This window comes from Plectropomus leopardus, chromosome 2 (genome assembly GCF_008729295.1).
Source record: "Plectropomus leopardus isolate mb chromosome 2, YSFRI_Pleo_2.0, whole genome shotgun sequence".
NCBI lineage: Eukaryota > Metazoa > Chordata > Actinopteri > Perciformes > Serranidae > Plectropomus > Plectropomus leopardus.
In genome coordinates, this window is record NC_056464.1 from 30,192,849 (window position 1) to 30,211,606 (window position 18,758).

The 18,758-nt window shown below is 38.2% G+C and overlaps 2 protein-coding genes across 2 annotated transcripts in view; both read left to right on the plus strand.

Annotated features, from left to right (window-relative positions):
* LOC121958228 (voltage-dependent calcium channel subunit alpha-2/delta-3-like) overlaps window positions 1-1,545 on the plus strand; it is a 43,558-nt gene extending 42,013 nt beyond the window's left edge. Inside the window, exons 36-40 of the mRNA XM_042507103.1 lie at window positions 20-75; window positions 203-320; window positions 473-585; window positions 782-864; window positions 1,385-1,545. Of these exons, the coding sequence (XP_042363037.1) occupies window positions 20-75; window positions 203-320; window positions 473-585; window positions 782-864; window positions 1,385-1,477 (463 nt within the window). The 3' untranslated portion in view covers window positions 1,478-1,545. The remainder of the gene's footprint in view (window positions 1-19; window positions 76-202; window positions 321-472; window positions 586-781; window positions 865-1,384) is intronic.
* Window positions 1,546-4,093: 2,548 nt separating this feature from the next.
* LOC121950294 (N-acetyltransferase 8-like) lies at window positions 4,094-5,798 on the plus strand. Its single transcript, XM_042496242.1, has 2 exons — window positions 4,094-4,182; window positions 4,950-5,798. Exon 2 carries the CDS (start codon window positions 4,962-4,964, stop codon window positions 5,631-5,633), a length of 672 nt encoding a protein of 223 aa, XP_042352176.1. The 5' UTR covers window positions 4,094-4,182; window positions 4,950-4,961; the 3' UTR covers window positions 5,634-5,798.
* The last annotated feature ends 12,960 nt before the right edge of the window (window positions 5,799-18,758 follow it).

Consider the following 18,758-nt stretch of genomic DNA (forward strand, 5'->3'; position numbering starts at 1 on the left):
TTTATGTTTCTCTCTCAAGTTTCCTGCTAGAATTTAACCTGTACAGCTGGTGGAACGTGGATCTCTCCGTCAAAGGTAACTGTCGTTGTTGATCATTGCAGGCGTGCATGTGTGAGAGTGTGTGAGCAGGAGAATTGGAAACCTTATGTGTGGTTTTGTTAACTTTTGCAGTTCGGTTAACTTTGCTTTGTCACACATTCAGCTCAGAGATCTCGGGGTAAAACGACGATGGTGCCATGTGATACAGAGTACCCTGCTTTCGTCTCTGAACGCACCATCAAAGAAACAACGGGCAACATTGACTGTGATGGCTGTGTCAGGTAATGCTGCAGCCCCACTTAGAAACACAGTGAATCATCCAACAATCACCGCCTTTCCTAACACTACCTATCCATATTAAACAAGAGATATTTAGTCAATACTATTATTATCATAAATGTTTAATTCCACTCTGTGTTTGTTTGGGCTGCAGATCTTTTGTCATACAGCAGATTCCCAGCAGCAACCTCTTCATGGTTGTTGTGGACAATAAGTGTGACTGCAGCAGTTCTCCTCCAGTAACCATGGATCCCATCGAGATCATGTATATCCTTTCTAGGAGAAAAAAAAGATGTTTGATATGTGGAATCACAAAGTAGATCATAAAACTATGCATGGATAAATGACTGCGAGAATTGTATAATTGCATCTTCAAGGTAAATTTAGTTGTGCGTATGTTGGTGAAGCTCTGAAGATATAGATGTGTTCTGTTAATTAAACTGCATCCTTGACGCCTTTGAACACAACGAGTCTCTAAAGTGCGACAGACTGAAGTTTCAGAAGGACAGAAAGAAGCCTGAATCATGTCATCCATTCCACCCTGAGGTATGAAGACGCGTGTTTGTTTGCATACAAAAGAAACAGTCTGGTTTACCTGTCAGAGTATTTCTTGACTTCATGGAGTTTTCACTGGTTGCCTGGCAACCTCATGGTGACGGCAAAGCTCCAACAGGTCACTGCTAAAGAATAGTCCAGCACATAAACCCCATAGAACTGCAACTTAAAAGTGTTGTTAACATGTTAACTGATTTGAGTTGCTTATAGGCTGTTTTTTCAGCCTTAAGCAGAGCCAGGCTAGCTGTTTACCTCTGTTTCCATTCTTTATGCTAAGCTTAACTAACTAGCTGCTTTAGCCTCACATTTACTGTAAAAAGGTGAGAGTGGTATTAACCTTCACATCTAACTCTCATCAAAATGCAAATAACCACATTTTCATATAGCATAGCATATATGGATTAAAAAAAGGGGGATGTTAGTATAAAACAATACAGTAACTCCACCCTGTTAATATTTAAACTATCCTGAATAGCTCCACATGTATCACAAATGTCTGTCTCTTCTGCAGGAAAATGCCATGGAGTGTGGTTCAGCAACGTGCCTCTACGGTCCCCTAACAGCAGCTCTGCTCCCTCTGATAGCAGCGACCATCAGCAGGTGACCGACAGCAGCAGAACTGAAGGATCAGTAAGGACTATATCAACAAGAAGATACGTATAAACACATAGAGAACAGATCAGAAATGAATTTGCTCATTCCTCTGCAACAGGCAGCACTCTAATAAGAAAAAAATCTTTATCTGTAGCACTGAGACTCACATCCATTAATGCAGAAAACATAAGCGATGTGGTGTAGCGAGAGAAAATGAGAATAATGGGAGTGCTTGGTGATTTTGCACAAAGCATTGCAGATCACATCACTGACAGTTTGCCATATTGTCCTGAATGTGTGCTGAATTAAATACGTGAAAGAAATACAGTGTGTGAAAAGTAAAATTCAAATGCCGAAGAGTACAGGTAATTCCTCTCAAAGTGTAAAACAAGTCCTTTGCGTGCAGGATGATATTGAGACATCAAATGTGTTTGTCTTTGTTGTGAAGAAAAAAAAAAAGAAGGCTAATGTAAACGTCTGTGGAATGTAAAATGCACTTTTGTCATGTGTGAAAAGAATGCAGAGCGGTCTATATTTTTGGCAGTTAATTGCTAAAAACAGTGGACAGTGCCGTCATAGTTTTCTTTCTTTAAATATTTTATTTTGTAATTGAAATAATTTCAGTGTCTGTGACAATATGGATCATTTAAGATAATAAGTGAGAGACAACAGTAAATAAGAACTTGCTTTATTCTGCCAGTTTCTCCTTGTTTTAAAGCAAAAGGCATTTCATTTCAGATGAGCTAAAGATGCATGAAAAAGAAGATCAGAGTGTTACATTCATGTATTCAGCCATAATTTGTCGAGTGGAACACATACTCGCAACATCATGTTTGAGAAAGCAGATGAATAAATGCAAAGACATATTTTACTTCCTTTTTTTATCCCATGTGTTATTTTTTAAGTGTGGGTGTGATGATGCTGGTACAGTATGTGTAGTATCTGACAAACAACGATTATTGAGACTAAAAGAACCTAACTGAAAAACTCAAATACAAAACAGTACAAAGTATGGTATTATTGGGAGGGCATGTAAACAAACATACATACACATACAGTGTTTATACAGTACCTGTACGTTGTAAATGCAAATAGTTTATTTACAATGCAAAATCACAGAAGTCTCAGAAGAAATAAATCTAGTTACAACAAATATATATTACTACCATTAAACAGAAAACACATTATAAAATGAAATAAAAAATATATGTATATAAAAACAGGAGTCAAGTGATTTTTTTTTGCTACAAATGTGTGTAAAACTAAGTAAATGCCCAATTCTTAAGGAAAACAGCTAAATTATAATGCAGTTTGAAACCCATGTTTGTGTTTTGTACATCAAGAACCTCAATTTCAAAATTGCCCCTAGCTGTAAACCTTGGAAAGCTTTAAGTTTAACTTTAGGTTTAATCTTAGACAGCAATTTAATTGATTTGAGAAAAATACATAATAGTTCTAAAACTTATACCAGTCAACTTCAAACACAAAGTATAGATTTCAGAATCAGCTATTTTGGCTATATCGTACAAAACAGTTTAAGTGTGTGTACATTACACCCTCCAGGTCTGAGGTTCCTCAGCGATGGTGAGGTACAAACGGCATGTGTCCTACTGGCGGAAAAAAAGAATCCCAACTGTTCCAGTCAACAAACTTGTTTATAACGTCAAACAAATAAATAAATAAACAAATAAATCTTTATTCACGTTCAGTACTCACACTTTTATTTATTTTTTTAACTTTATTGAACAAACTCCAGTAGACAATTCTGCATACGAAACAGTGTACGCATTTGATACAAAAACATATCAGATTCAACAAATACACAATAATACAATACAGAAACAAATAAGACTTACAAAATGAAATCAAGTATACATGAAACACAGACAGTTTACTCTTGAAGGGGCTGAAAATAAAATAAATAAACTACGTTTCTATATGGAAATGCATAATTAAAATTTCAAATACAAAGACGTGGTTTCAAATAGTTTTACTCATACTTATTTGTTGTCCGTGGTACTCGGTCGTACTCCCTAATCTCCGAAAGGGTTGTCCAAGTCGGTAGGTGGCGCTGTGGCGAAAAACTGCAGTTCTGAATGTGCAGCCTCCTCTACTGCAGCCCAGCAGCTATAGGATCCTGCAGCTATAGATTATTTTTCCTCCTTTAAATTTTATTCGTAATCAAAAACTGGCTTTTACATTCATGACTAGGAGCATCAAGTAAAATTACAGACTAAACGTCATTTCATAAAATAAACAACAAAAACACACAAGTATCAAAAGAAATACATTTTTTTTAAAAAGGAGAAAATAAAAATAGTCAGAGATCTAGTCAGGAATTAAGATATGAATCAAACTATTTATGTGCAAGGCTTGTTTAGTTCTAATATATTTCAGACAAGAAATATTGGTCTGATTTTCATAAATCGACATCTGTGAATATATTGTTTGTTAAATATAGCGTTATACATATGTTCCATTTTTTGTCCTCCAGTAAAACACCACATTTAATGAGCTCATAATTCAGTTTTGGGGAATCTGAGTGGTTTTCAGATATCCAGTTTTGAAATGACCCCCATACTGCAGCTATAGATCCATGATCCACACCCGGCGCTATCGACGACGTCACTATACAACCCAGGGAAATGATCTTCAGATGCATTGACCTCCGGACTTTTCGACCTCAACAGACGCTCAAAAGCTTCGGCTCAACATGTAACAGCACTACATTTTTTTAATTACAATGTGAATTTGTGATGTTATAGCTGGCAAACAGTGAAGTCACGCGAAGTGTCATTTAAGTGTGTTTTGCGACGAGTACAACAGGAGGGTTTTTCTGCACTCTGAGCTGTTAGTTAACAGCATGCCTGTAGCTCTGCAAAGTTAGCTTTAAATCACGTGTACTATTAGTTTCACGGTATAAAACTAGCATATCGGGTAGCGGATTATCTGTAATTGATTGCATTGGTTGATAACGTCATCTGGTTGTGATTCATGTCGTGATTTTACAGTTTAGGTTAGCGCTGCAGACTGTTTAATATACTACAGAACAGCTCAGAAACTGTAGTTTCCTCTGTTAATAACAACAGTGGCAGTGAGTCTATTTAGGTGTTGCTGAAAACAGCACGTGAAAAAGTGAGCTAGTGCCTTAAATGCATCACACGGTTGTCACAGTTAAATGCTTGACCGGCAGGAAGCAAAACTGCTGCCGGAAACATCCGATTATAATGACATGTTTGTGTATTTGCTATTTTAGAAATGCTGTTTAGATTGTTTAATGCCAGAAAATAGTAAAAACAAAAAAACAAACAAACAAATAAAATAAACAGTGTCCATTTCAGTTTTCAGTGTACATATCCAAAGATTTAGACTCAATCTCAGCTTGATTCAAAAATATAATATTTACACATAAATAAATTAACACACTCAGTAAACCTATTGTGAGATTTTAGAAGTGAATTCTCTTTTTTATTTTCCTCTAGCTCCTCTTGGTCATGCAGCTTGTGATCCGCCGATATCGTCCCTCAGACAAGGACGCGGTGCTCACCCTGTTCAGCATCGGGATCCAGGAGCACATCCGTCCATGTTTTTACAACGCCATGACCAGTCCTCTCTACCTCGCCATCTCCCTGGCTCTGTGTGTCACTGGCTGTCTGCTCAGCTCCGTGTTAGGGGCTGTGGTGTTACCAGGAGCCTGGGTGGGCCTCCTATACTACTGCTGCCATAACCTATATGCTAGTTTTGTCAAGGAGAGACTCCGTACAGACATGCAAGACATCCCTGCAAACTATCTAAGCAGACCAGATGACTGTTTCTGGGTGGCGGAGGCTGAGGTTGATGGGAGGGCCCAGATCATGGGTATGGTGGCTGTAGTGGCCAAACAAAGTGGGAAAGAAAGACACGCTGAACTGTTCAGAATGATCATCTCACCATCGTACAGACGGATGGGCCTGGGCTTCAGGTTGGCTCAGACTGTGGTCGACTTTTGTAAGGAACGAGGCTTCTCCAATGTGGTGCTGGAAACTAGCTCTACTCAGGTTGCTGCTGTGGCCCTCTACGAGAAACTCGGATTCAGCCACGTCCTCTCACACACCAAAACGCATGCCCCTTTTTGGATGGTAACCCTGACCAGGGTGAAGATTTTAATCATGGAAAAACACCTGTAGTCATGAAATAATAGCCTTTTCTCATAACTACAGTCACTGTTTTAGCTATGTACAAAAACACTAAGTTTCAGGTAGAGCAAATATCAGGAGCCTTTTTTTTGTTCTGTAAGAGCAACTTGTCTTAATTTTTTATACACAACACACTGCTGCTCTTCTGATCGTTGATTGCAGTAAGTTTTTTTTAAATGAAAACTAGTTTCAACTATTTTTTTTACACAAATGATTGATTACTTTTAATTGTATTTTTTTCACAAAAACATGCAAGAAATAAAACCACCCTGAAGGTTTTACGCTGCTGTATGTTTTCCAACACTCACCTGCACTGACTGCAGCCTGTACACACACACAGGTATTGTATAAGGTGCTATCACACAAGAGGACGCCAAACTTAAAGCAATAACAATTAAAAAGGTGTAAGTTCATCTCATGTGCAACAAAAGTAAGAGGAGGGTCAAACACAGTCTATTCCAGTGGTGGAAGAAGTATTCAGATTCTTTACTTAAGTAAAAGTACTAATACTGCATTGCGAGAATGCTCTGTTACAAGTTAAAGTCTTGTATTGAAAATGGTACTTAAAGTATCAAAAGTAAAATCACTCATTCTGCAGAGAAGTCATGTACTATATTGCTGGATTATAATTAGTGATGTTCTAATGTTAAATGTGGTGCACCTACTTTATATACTGTCGATAGTCTAACCCATGATATTACATCATGATTTATTAGTTGGTTTACATTATATGTTAACATTCTTAATCTGTAAGAAGTACAATATATACAAAAAGTGCAATAATGAAGTAGAGCAGAAGTATAAAGCAGCATAAAAAGGTAGTACAGTATTATAATTCACCACTGGTGACGTGTCTTATAACAATCTAATTACACATACAAAATGAGAAATTTGGAAAAAAAGTGTTGTGTTCAGTTTTGAAATCTGCAGCTAAAATGCAGCAGCCCGTTCTTGTCTTCTCACACTGTCAATAACAAGGAATTATCGTTTATGGTACAGACGATGATTTTAAAAAAATCAGTTTTTACATTACAGTTTTGTTCCGTAATCTCGTATGAGTCGTGACAACAAGTTGATAAAACAATCATATCTGATCCATATTCTCTCATACTAACCTCTCATACAACAAGAAGGTAGATGGATGTAATAGACAGCAGAGGGAGCCATTTATCCAACTAACACTGAAGTGTCTGTAATGAAACTCTGGTTGCAGAATTTTATATTTGCAGTATTTACAGCACATGATTATGTGTCCTTTACAAACTCTGTCATATTACTGTAGTAAGTGTTAAAGCATTCAGTGAGTTAAAAATGATGGTCAAGTCCATATGTAGCAGCAGAATGGCTGAATTATGGAAACTATTATTATATAAGATTTAATTGGTGCTTTAGTCTGACAGAATATTAGTTTAGTTTATTTGTACCCCACCCTGAGCTTAGGCTGCCATAAAGCTAATAATAAAAAAGCAAACTTTAGATGTAAGGCAATATTGGAGGGATTTTCTACGATGTGTTGTGGTGGTGATAAAGTTTTTAGGAGAAAGAGGACTGGCATGTAGAGGAAAAGACGAGCTTCTGGACTTGCCGCACACTGAGAACTATTTGGGGATTTTAGAATTAATTTCCCAATTTGACCCCTTTGTGGGAGAACGCATCAAAACATATGGTCAGAGAGGCAGAGTGAGCGTCTCGTACTTATCCTCAACAACGTGCGAAGAGCTCATTGAGTTGATGGGAGAGAAAACAAGGCAAGTAATGGCTTGAGAGCTTCATGATGCGAAATATTCGTCTGTTATTGTTGATTCAATTCCCGACCTATCTCATGTCGATCACTTAACATTTATCTTTCAATTTGTTAGCAAGCAAGGTACAACAGTGGAGCGTTTTCTGGCTTTTGAGCCAATTCAGAGCCATACAGGACAAAATTTGGCAGATTGTGTTATTGCCATGGTGGACAGGCATAAAGCAAAAACAAAGCATAAACAGCATAGAGGCCAGCAGTCCCGAGGTGGGACAATATTTTGATTTACTGCAGTCCTTGTACACATTCAGCTCTGCATCTACACATAGACGGGAGCAAGTTTTTCGGAACTCTGATATATATATTGACTTAAAATTAAAGTCACTATCAAACACTCGGTGGAGCTGCTGAGCTGACTCAACTGGCCTTTGTGGAGCAATGAAACCGCTCACAAAGACTGTTCCCCTGTGGGTGGTGTGTTGTGGTACAGTGGAGTTTCACCCCCAGGCCCTCAGCCACTGCAGTCCAGAGCTCAGAGTTAAACTGCGAGCCACCCAGGACCCAATGACTACCTGGGCCAACTCAGCAGATGACAGAGGGACAGTGTCTAGCCACCTGGTGGTCCTGTCCACCATGGTAAGGAGATAAGTGAACCAGCGGGAGGGGGGTAGGGGGCCCACTAGGTCCACGTTAATATGGTCGAAATGCCTTTTGGACACTAGAAACAGTGCTAAGGGAGCTTTTGTATTGTGGTGCATCTTGGAATGCTGGCAAGCCACACAGGAGCCAGCCCAGATCTTGTCGTCCATCCTGAGGCCTGGCCAGACAAACCTGGGCCCCACCAACTTAGCAAATTTCTTCATTGTGTCAAAAAAGTGCATCCACCAGCCAGTGGGCACCATAGGTTGGGGTTGTCCCATGGAGGCGTCACAAAGGAGCATGGTATTGGTACATCAAACACCACATCCTCCAAATGCAGTCCAGTAGCAGCTGTTCGATACGCCTGAACATCAGCGGCCTGGTCGGCAGCCAAGGGTGCATAGTCAAGACCCAACTGAATGGACCCTGCCACCGCCGGGGATAGGCCGTCAGTGACAAAGTTGTCCTTGCCTGCCATGTGCTGGATATCTGTTTTGAACTTGGAGATGGCAGATAGCTGACGCTGCTGAAGGCCGGACCATGGCTTGGAGGTTTTGTCCATGGCAAACCTCAGGGGCTTGCGATACACAAAGACGGTGAAGCAGTGGCCTTACAACAGGATCTGAAGTGGTGGGTGGCAAGGAAGAGACCCGGGATCATCCGTTCGGAGGTTCTGTACTTCCTCTCATAGTCACGAGGTTGTTTGCTGAAGAAGTCAAGAGGCTGCCAGGCTCCACCCACCCACTGCTCCCACACTGCCCCTACAGCATAGTCAGAGGCATGCATTGTTAGGGCAACCGGAGTAGTAGGGGACAGGTGAGCCAGCAAGGCAAGGTTGGCCAGTGCAGCCTTGGCGTTGCAGGAAGCACTGTCCATCCACTAACACCCACACCACTAAAGTTGTTGATGCTTTTGTTGTCGGTCAGCATTATTGTCAACATTCGGGGTCACGAATTTGGAAGTGCAGGAATGTCGAGATGAAGAGACTGAGTCAAGTTGAGTCTGTTTACTCTCACTTCAAAACAGCAGCAACACATGCTCAGGACAAGCTCCCAGTCAACCAGCAGGAAGGCTACGACAAAGCCCTCAAACTCCATCTCCCAGAATCCCCTTCTGTCAACTCTGAACTCTGCTTCTTAAAGGAGCAGCAGTCTCTGGTAAATGTCTCTATAAAGTCTCAATAATGTGGGTCACCACAATATGATGTTTTGTTATAAATTAAACCACCCAACCATTTATAAAAGTTGATTAATAAATTAGCAGAAAATTAATCGTCAGCTAGTTTTGATAAACATGTAAGTTGTTTTCTGATTATTTTGAATAAATTTGAGTTTTGGGATGTTTTTTTTCACCATTGGGTACTTTTACCTTTAATACTTCAAGTAAATGTTCCTGATTATTCTTGTTTACTTGTTTGATTATACATGTTTCCTCCACCTAATGAAATGAACACGTTATGTCTTGTTTGTTTAAAAAATATAAAGACGAATGTGTTAAAACAACATATTGTGGTTTTAAAATGTGAACCAGAACCAGGCTAGCTGTTTCCCCTTGTTTGCACTCGTGCTGTGCTAAGCTAACCAGATGCTTCAGCTGTACTTCATGTTTGCCATAGAGGCATGAGAGTGATGTATGTGCACTCAGTGGCCCCTTTATTAGGTACACCTAAACAATCAAATGCAATTCAATACAGCAGCTCTAACATAAAATCTACCCTTAAAATCTAATCTGGGTGTATAATTTTCATTTTTTGTAGATATTGTCAGAAATTGCATGCTGCAATTTTATGTTTAGCATAGGCATATTTCCTAAGACATTCAATTGTACCTTTAAATGAAATAAAGAATGCAAGGCCCATTCAAATTTTAGTACTTTATTCAAAGAATTTCTGTATGAATATTTAATAGAAGTCTTTATAAATGTCTGTAATTTATGTTTTTTAAACCAGTTTTATGTGCTTTATAGAAATAGTAAATGAATAAATGATCAAAAGAGTTTTTAGTCCACTTTCTCCTCTTGGGCACACAGCAGAAATCGTCACCTTCATAAAGATAATTGATTATTTAAGTCCTTTTCTCTCAGCGCATCTTCAGTTCATCTCTCTGATCTTCCGAATCCCCTCTTCTCCACATCCATGTACCCACAAAGTTAACACATGACACTTGTTTTGAGTTCACCTCCACACACATTTCAGGTGAATGACACTTGGCAGCTTTCCAAAGCAAAGAGTGAGATTGAGAAACCAGAGGTAAAGTTACTCCTGCCTGTGTTATAACACTTGGCAGTGTTTTTGTGTGCTCTATCTGTCCGTGAAAGGCTTTGAGTTCAACACTTATGAAAAAAGACAAACAAGATGGCAATATTTAATCTGTGTCAGTCGTTGGAGAGGCTGAGGGGACAAACATATCAAGGTTTGTACTGTTAAAAAGCCTCGCATGTGAGTCAACACACAGCATGTGTGCACTGTGTGATATTATCTAAAGAAGAGCAAACTGTACATGCTGTGCATTTACAGATGCGTTAGAAATACCCAGCTTCTGATCTTTAAATGGCATGTTTACTAAAATATTTGAAAATACAAACAGGTTACTCTAAATTTAAAAAATCTAATTAAGAAGACACCTGAATGAGTAAAAACTAATTTAATCTTAAACAGAAACATAAAATCAGGAACACAAGAAGAAGCAATGATGGTTGTAGCCTTAACATAAACATGGCAAATGATGTTTGTGCTTGTGAATAATATAATAATGCAAATGATTATGCTCTTTAATTTGTCGTTGTTTGTCATTTGTTTGCTGTGGATGAAATTTGATATTAGATGTCAGTTGTTTTCATTTGATAAATGATACACATGTTTAAATATTTGACACAGAAGTAAAAGACAGAAGTTAATGAAACAAAACTTATGTTTTCAAGAAGGTAAATGTTTCATTTTGAGGCAATCAAATATGAATTTATATTCCTCTTTTACTGACAGAACATGTTTTATTAAAATAATCTTAAGTAGTTTATTTCATATTGTCAGCATAATAAAAGCTTTCATCTTGCATGTTTTAATATAATGATGCACATGCAACATTGAATACAATCATAATAATAATAATAGTTTCAACTGATCATGATGTGATTCAGTCCTAATGTAAAACCTTTGGATGACAGCTACGTTTTATTATTTGTGACAGATGATTTTCAGTAGAAATAGTTTTCATCATGACTTTCGTCAATGCTCGACACTTGACTCAAAGTTTACTTATGTTTGGAAGTTTTTTGTGACCACTGACTCACTCAAGGATCAGGAGGCAATATTAATATTAACAGACATATCCAGCAAACTAGCACTCCTTTTCTTAAACATCCTGTGGCAGAATAAACATCCCTTCTAGTTTTTTATTAACATCCCTCAGATGGAGGAGATAATTAATACGTCGATTACTAATTTTCTTTAGAAGAGAGTGCTTCTTTCTTTCTGCCTCTGTGCAAGTAATGCCAGCATGCTGTCATCCCAAGTTGTCATATACCACAGCCTTGTCAATGGACTTTGGCCACATTTAATATGAACATCCAATATTGCTACATTATATGAGACACAGAATGTGTAAAAGCAGAGTAGGTCCCCTTTAATAGACCTGGCAGGGATGCAGTTGCTTCATCATCATCTAATGTCTGCAGGTTGGCAGAAAACAAAGACACGCAAAAAAACAATTCATTTAGATGAAATGTGGTAATCCCATGATTGAAAGGATTGGGAAAACAGCCTCATAAGTTTGAATCTGCCATTTTGATCAGTGTAATGCAGCTGTAGCATGATCTTACACAACAGGTAAACATGCACAGACACACATGTGCACGTGTTCAACAAATGGAACAGCGGGTTCACAAGAAGCTGCTGGTTGTCCTGGCTAAAAGTCTCCAATTGCACAAAACCGGAGGACGAATGCCCAGGTACACACACACACACATACAGCTGCCAAAATGTGTAGCAGTAATTTGATCAGGTCATGTTGACAGATTGACCCTTTAATGATAAACAGATGGACATCTCCTCTGTGCTCCCCGGGACGCAGCAGACCGCAGGGCCCTGACTTCCGCTGCAGGCCATTAATGGAGAACACGGCTTGGGTCAAACAAATAAACATGCTACTGACGACGCACACAAACCTCCCATCACCACGTTTATCATTTGTGGGGTTTTTTTTTCTTACCGTAAATAGACGGCAAGAACAAAATGTTTTTCTGACCCTGTGACCCTCTGAGCCAAAAGCTCGATAAGGCATTAGTCAGTTTAAAAAAGAGGTCAGTTAAACAAGTTTTACGCAGTTTCTGTAGAGATGAAAGACACTGATTCTCTGAAATAAAAACTTTAAAAATTGCTCTGTTCATTTTACCGTGGGTAACTCATAATGACAAGGCAAAGACATGCTAAAAAAATTAGTAAATAAATAAAAAATCTTGTTTGATACATAATAAAAGGTCATCAGAGTAAACAGGGTGAATCTGAACTTTAGTGTGCAGTAACAAATTGGGGAAAAAAAATTATTTGGGATTTTATTTATTTATTTATTTATTTTTACAAATTTGCCACAAAAAAAAAAAACATCACAACATTTTTTAAACATCAGATAATGATTGTCATCATGGAATATTGCTTGGGGATTTAATTGCCAAAACATTACATTTAGTTTATTCTAAATGTCTTCTTTAGCCAATTAAGTGTGCAAAAAGTTGGTTTGATATCTCTGAAGCCACTGTTTATTCATAGATGCACTCAGTTAAGACTGTTGATTTTGTTGTTTTAACTCAATTTGCAAGAGACAGGAAATTACGATTTACACTATTATGATTGAAAAAAATACATGGATTTTATTGTATTCTGAATTTAATTTTACAATCTCACAAATATCTAGAACAACAACAACAACAAAAAATAAAATTCTTGAGCTTCACAGTTGATTTGCGACTTTGGAAACAACAAACAAAAATCTAAACTCAAGGTCCACTTACTTATATGTCTCTTTCTATCTTGTCTTATGTAAAGTATTTAAAATCGCGTTGTTCTTCAAAGGTAGCATACAGTTAAACTTGCCTTGTTCTGGAGCTTTTTAACACATCATACAGTCTTCATCAGCTGTTGCAGTTTGCTCACTTGTGGTGGATCTTTGCCCTCCGTACTGTATCTGTATGCGATTTCTAAACTTTAAATATTGACAGTTTTAAACTACCCTATTTACTACTACTACAGCAGCATAACAGAGTTCCTGAAATTCAGTCATGGCTTTTGGTTTTGATGTGTCACCCCAAAATTTTAAGGAGACCCATTTAGCCACCCCTATCGAAAAATTTCTGGGGATATCACCAATCTTTAGATGTTTAAGCTTAATGTTTTTCTGAGCAAATCTGACTTTCAATTTTAAGCCAACATGAATGAGATGAGATACAGTTTCTTTTCAGCTTTCAGCAAACTCATGTGTGGATGAAGACCATGCAGTGATACAGTCAAAAGACCTAGAACTGAGTGTGTTTTTCAATGAATGTAGACATTTTTTACCTGAACTCCTGGTTTTCTTTTCTTAAAGACCCACATTTAAAAAAAAAATAAAAAATTAACTCTTTAACAGATTTGTTCAGTACTGTCAGCTACTGTAACTAAGCACGAAAGACAGCAGTTAAATCCCACAGAGGCTTAACTTAATGCTGAACAGAGGCAATTAAAATTTTACGGCACTCTTTCAGAGAAAATGACTTCCGCTGTGGTGAAATAATATTTACCACCCAATAAACTGTTACTGATTCATTATTAAGAGTAACTACACCTCACAACTTTTACAAGAAACTTTTACTAGCAGCTGAACTGCTCAAAATGTTCTTGTGATTACAGAAAGTTCAGACCACAGAGACGTGAAACTCCAGCTTGTTTTTCTTAAATTTCTGTCCACAGTTCGAACACAACAAGTTTACAGCTACAGATCAGAGTCCTCGGGCAGGAGACCTTGAGGAGGTGGTTCATGGAGAGATCGATCCGGTTAAATGAAATACAGTCGCAAAAACAGAGTTTGGAAAGACAGATGGAGACAGAGAGAGGGCAAACACATGCACACACACATATGTTAGTGTGATTACGCAGTGAGGAGTTATTGATCAGATGGGTGGCCTCATCAATGTGTAATAACATCTGAGGAGAGGTCAGTCACTCTGTGGCCCTGCTGGCCCCCGAAAAATCATCCGACGTGGACGCAGAGTGAGGCCGCAGACACGCATACACTGTGCACATGTAGCTTGTTTTTTGTTGTTCAAAGATTTGCCAAAGACAAAGAAGGAGCATTTTTCCAATATTCATCCTCTTTAATTTATTTTTCAGTATAATACATTATCACAAATCACAGTTTGCCTCAGAGGGTTTTACAGCATATGATATCCCACTGTCCTTAGACCCTCACTCGACTAAGGGAAAACTCCAAAAAAAAACCCAACCCTATAACAGGGAAAAAAATGGTAGAAACCTCAGGAAGAGTTACTGAGGAGGGATCACTCTTTCAGGATGGACAGGCATACAATATATGTCATAAGCAACAATTAGATTAGAGTAGATGACAAAATGATACATAGGAAAGAAAGTGAGAGAGAGAGAGAGAAAAAAAGAGGGAGGAAGAGAGAGAAAGAGGGAGAGATGCACAGCAACAACATTAGTAAAAGTAATATATCATATAACAATAGTAAGAGACATAAAAATTAATAAATGCAATTCATGATAGCATGTAAACGACTATTAAATGCAAATATTATAGTTTACGTAGGTGGCGATAACAGTTGTGTATATTAATGTCTTTCAATGTAGCATACACTTAAACTGATAGTGATTGTTTTGGGTGGCAAAATATATATATTTTTTAATGACTGCTGACCCCATCCACATGTGATAGCCCACACCTCAAAACTGTGCAACAACTTTTGTGTTGTTGTTTTTTTATTTAGTTGGACAGTGATTTTCTGTTATTTGCAGAGCCTAATATTATTGTGATATTATCTGTGATAATGTGCGAGACAATCACGTTATTTTCCGTGTGCAATGTGGAGAAAAATAATAACTGTATCAGCACCCAGGTGGAACTTAGGTTATGGGAGCGGTGCGCCCCGGTTTGTCTTGTGGGGAAAACTTCCGCCCGCACCAAAAATGCGACCTGGATGACGAACTGAGCGCCTCATACCTCCAATGCTGCTGCACGCTGTCTGTATTTTACAGGTCAGTAGTAGGTGTAATTTACCAGTTTCTTTAAAACTTTAAAATACGGCCATTGTGTGTGGCTAATTTCCTCTTAAATTGCTTATTGCCTTCTTCCCGTATTTTTTTTATTTTTTATTTTTAATTGAGCCAATTTGTCCAGGTTTAAGGGTTAACATTTCACTGGGTAAATCAGTAGCTACATGCATGTTACTGTGGCATAATTTAGCTCAGTGAAACAGGTCAAAAGCCAACACTCCCAGGTTACAAATGAACATAGCACAGACAGAGGTGCCTGCAGCGGTTAAACCTTTGAAACCTGACCAAATTGCCTTGATTTCCTTGTCATTTCTTACAAAATCATGGGAAGAAGACTGTCAAAATTCGAGAGAAAATTAGTTTAAAATACAAGTTAAACAAGACTTGGAAAAAAGGTTTATGAAAATATGATGATTTTATAACATAATTTTAAATATTTAATTATCAGAATTGTTTTATTTTTCTTTTCCATAGACATTTTCCCTAGCTTTAAAAAACAGTTTAAAATAATTCTGCAATTTGTAGAACATTTCTTACCAAGTTTCTTAATGCCCCTTTTTCCATGTTTTTCGGGAAAAAAATGCTGCATTTTGCCCGGGGTTCAAAGGTTTTAAATACTTGAGAAAGGCACCTGAAAGCAGTACAAGGAAAGTGATGATCTCAGGTTTCAAAGGTTTAATATTGTGACGTATGCATTTTAAAGGTAAAGTCTATGTGATGTTCAGTTGATGCTTTTAGGGGTTTATTGAAAATGTTTTATATTCTTCTGAATGATTGTTATTTTGCAAAGTGTGTAAGTCCAGAATAATTGCAGAGTAGACACTGTATGTGTTTAGTAAAATGGAGTATTGCTGTAAGTTGCACTATATTATTATTATAGTGGTTGTGACTCACTGATATAAGGGTGACAGGATGTTTCTTGAAGTAGAATACAGTAAGTACACAAGGAATGCGAGATATCATGGGACGTCTGGATTTATGGACTGAAGGGAAATGTTTTGCATTGAGTATGTTGTCTGTGAATTTTGAGTTGATGTGATCTGGATGACGAACTGAGCACTTCATTCTGTCTGTATTTTACAGGATTTCTTTATTGTTGCTGTGGATCTGATTCTGGGACCCATAACACAGTACAACGCTGAGCTTCCATGTTCGACCCAAGCCTGCTTTTCCAATCTGGGCACGTGCAGCCTGACATCTACAGTGAGTAACACATTAACTGTGGATAAGTACCTGATACAACTCCACTCCAAAAATCCAAACCTTTAGCTAGAGCCTCAAATCACAGTGTGTCATCTCAACGTTCTTTACAGGCACGGACCTTCATTTAGCTGCTGTAGCAGCCAACATCCAGGCAATGAAAACCCCAACCCCATGGGACCAAACAGCCCTGACTCCCCATTGGATCAGCAAACTTTCTGTTGCTGCTGTTACACAGGTTAGACCCAGTCCTGCTGCTGAATCGTCTGATGTTTCCTGTGGTTACCCAGATAAGTTATTAGCCAGCAAAGTCAGCCTGGAAATGTTAAGTACCCTACAGTTTTATTGTATAAATGTATAGTATGGGTCCCCAGCATTAAGAAATTGTCGGATGCTAGCTTGTGTATGTTGGCCAACTTGCATGATTTAATAATTTGCATAATTGCATATACTGGCAGTACTTCAAGTAACTTCTTGACTAATTTGGACATTATCTCAGTGGTTTTGGAGGTTATTGAGAATGCTGAATCCATTTCTGAATTATAGGGTTTCTAACTGATTTGAAGTCATTTCAATTATTTCAACAAGATAAAATAGATCAAAAGAGTAAGTTACCTTTGTAGTCAATTCATTCAATTCAGTTTCCTCTGAAACATCTAAATTAAATACAAATTAATCAAAATCAGCCCAATTGCAGTTAAGCTATGCAGACCACTGGTTTAAAAAATCAATTTTGAATTTTGAAAATATCAGAAATGGATTCAGCATCTGCAATAACCCCCTAAACCACAGAGATAATGGCCAAATTGGCCAAGCAGTTGCTGAGGTACTGTCAAGATATGCAATTACATTTTAAAAAGTATGCAAATTAAATTATGCATAATTGCCCAACATATACAAGTTAGCATCTGGCAGTTTCTTAATGTTGGGGACCCATACTATACCTTTGTAACATACAACTTTGGGGTGCTCATGATTCGTTCACAATAAGGCTCCATAGGCTGGCAAATAGACTAAGAGGTTAGAGGAGGTAGGAAGGGGGGCATTGACAGGTGACCAAATGTCATGTCTTCAATATAAAGATTCAAACATGGTCGGAAGCATTTGTGATAACATAAGTGCACAACTCGAAAAATATATATAAGATAGGTATAGTCATTTTTAGATGTTTCATTGTGGAAATGTTACAAACGAGGCAACACTGAACAAATATAAATCAAGGCTGTGTTCCTGCATTTGTCATTTCTCACCTCAAATGCTGTCAAAAACATATTTTAGTGTACTGTTTATCTGTAAAATGAGAACGTTTGCAAACTGGCTGCCCTAGTCGAAACGGTTGACCAAGTTTTTTAATTTTGCAGTTTGTAACAGCCAGAGTTCTAGTATTAAAGCAATGTTGAATAGCGCCACAAGGTGGTGCCTTACCTTTGTTTTGTTGTGATACACAAGAGTTGAGCATACAGTGTCTACACTCTTCTGACGGACATCCACATGAGAAGACTTTCAACTCTTAGGTGGTGGTTATGTTGTCTGCTCATGTGTGATGAGAGACCTGAAATAAATGAGGAAAGTGAAAGTGCTTGAACTGTCCACCAACCAGATCGTCTCCCTTCACGGCATTTGTTGCTCTTCACTACATGTCTTGACTTCCTCTTTTTGTCCTGTCATAATTGCTCCTGTCACCAGAGGTTACTGCCTCCACTAAATGTAAATATAGGTGATAATCAAGCGACAACCTCCAGGGCTGAAATGAAGCCAACTTGAAGTCCAAAAAGCTGCCGCTCTTTGAACGGCCGCCAGAGGCTGGCTCCAAAACAGAGTCAATCCCCATAGACACCCATGTTACAATGTATAATTTTACAGGAGAAATGAACATGTTTACAGCCTGGAGCAAAAAATGGTTCAGGTCTCTTTAGCTAATTTCATGAAAACTCTACGAGCGTTGAATTTTTATATAACTCACCTATTTACATTTTATTAAGCCTGAAAGTCACACATAACCAAGGGCGAGGCCAGTTTGAATTACAGGCTGGCTGCAGATCGTATCCTGAGCTTCTCAGTCAGATCCACCCCTCAGTCCTCCACAGCTCCAGCCTCACGCCCAAATATGGTCACATGAGGCTCCAAAAAATCCAACATGGCAACAGCCAAAATTTCAAACTCAAGGCCTCAAAACTGGAGTCCACAAACAAATGAGTGATGTCATGGTAGCTACGTCCATTATTTTACAGTCTTTGGTCGTAATAAGCTGCTTGCAAAAACAGCTTTGGGTGTTGTT

Bases quoted from the DNA above. Each gene is read 5' to 3' on its own strand.
- LOC121950294 (XM_042496242.1), top strand. From the start codon at position 4,962: ATGCAGCTTGTGATCCGCCGATATCGTCCCTCAGACAAGGACGCGGTG.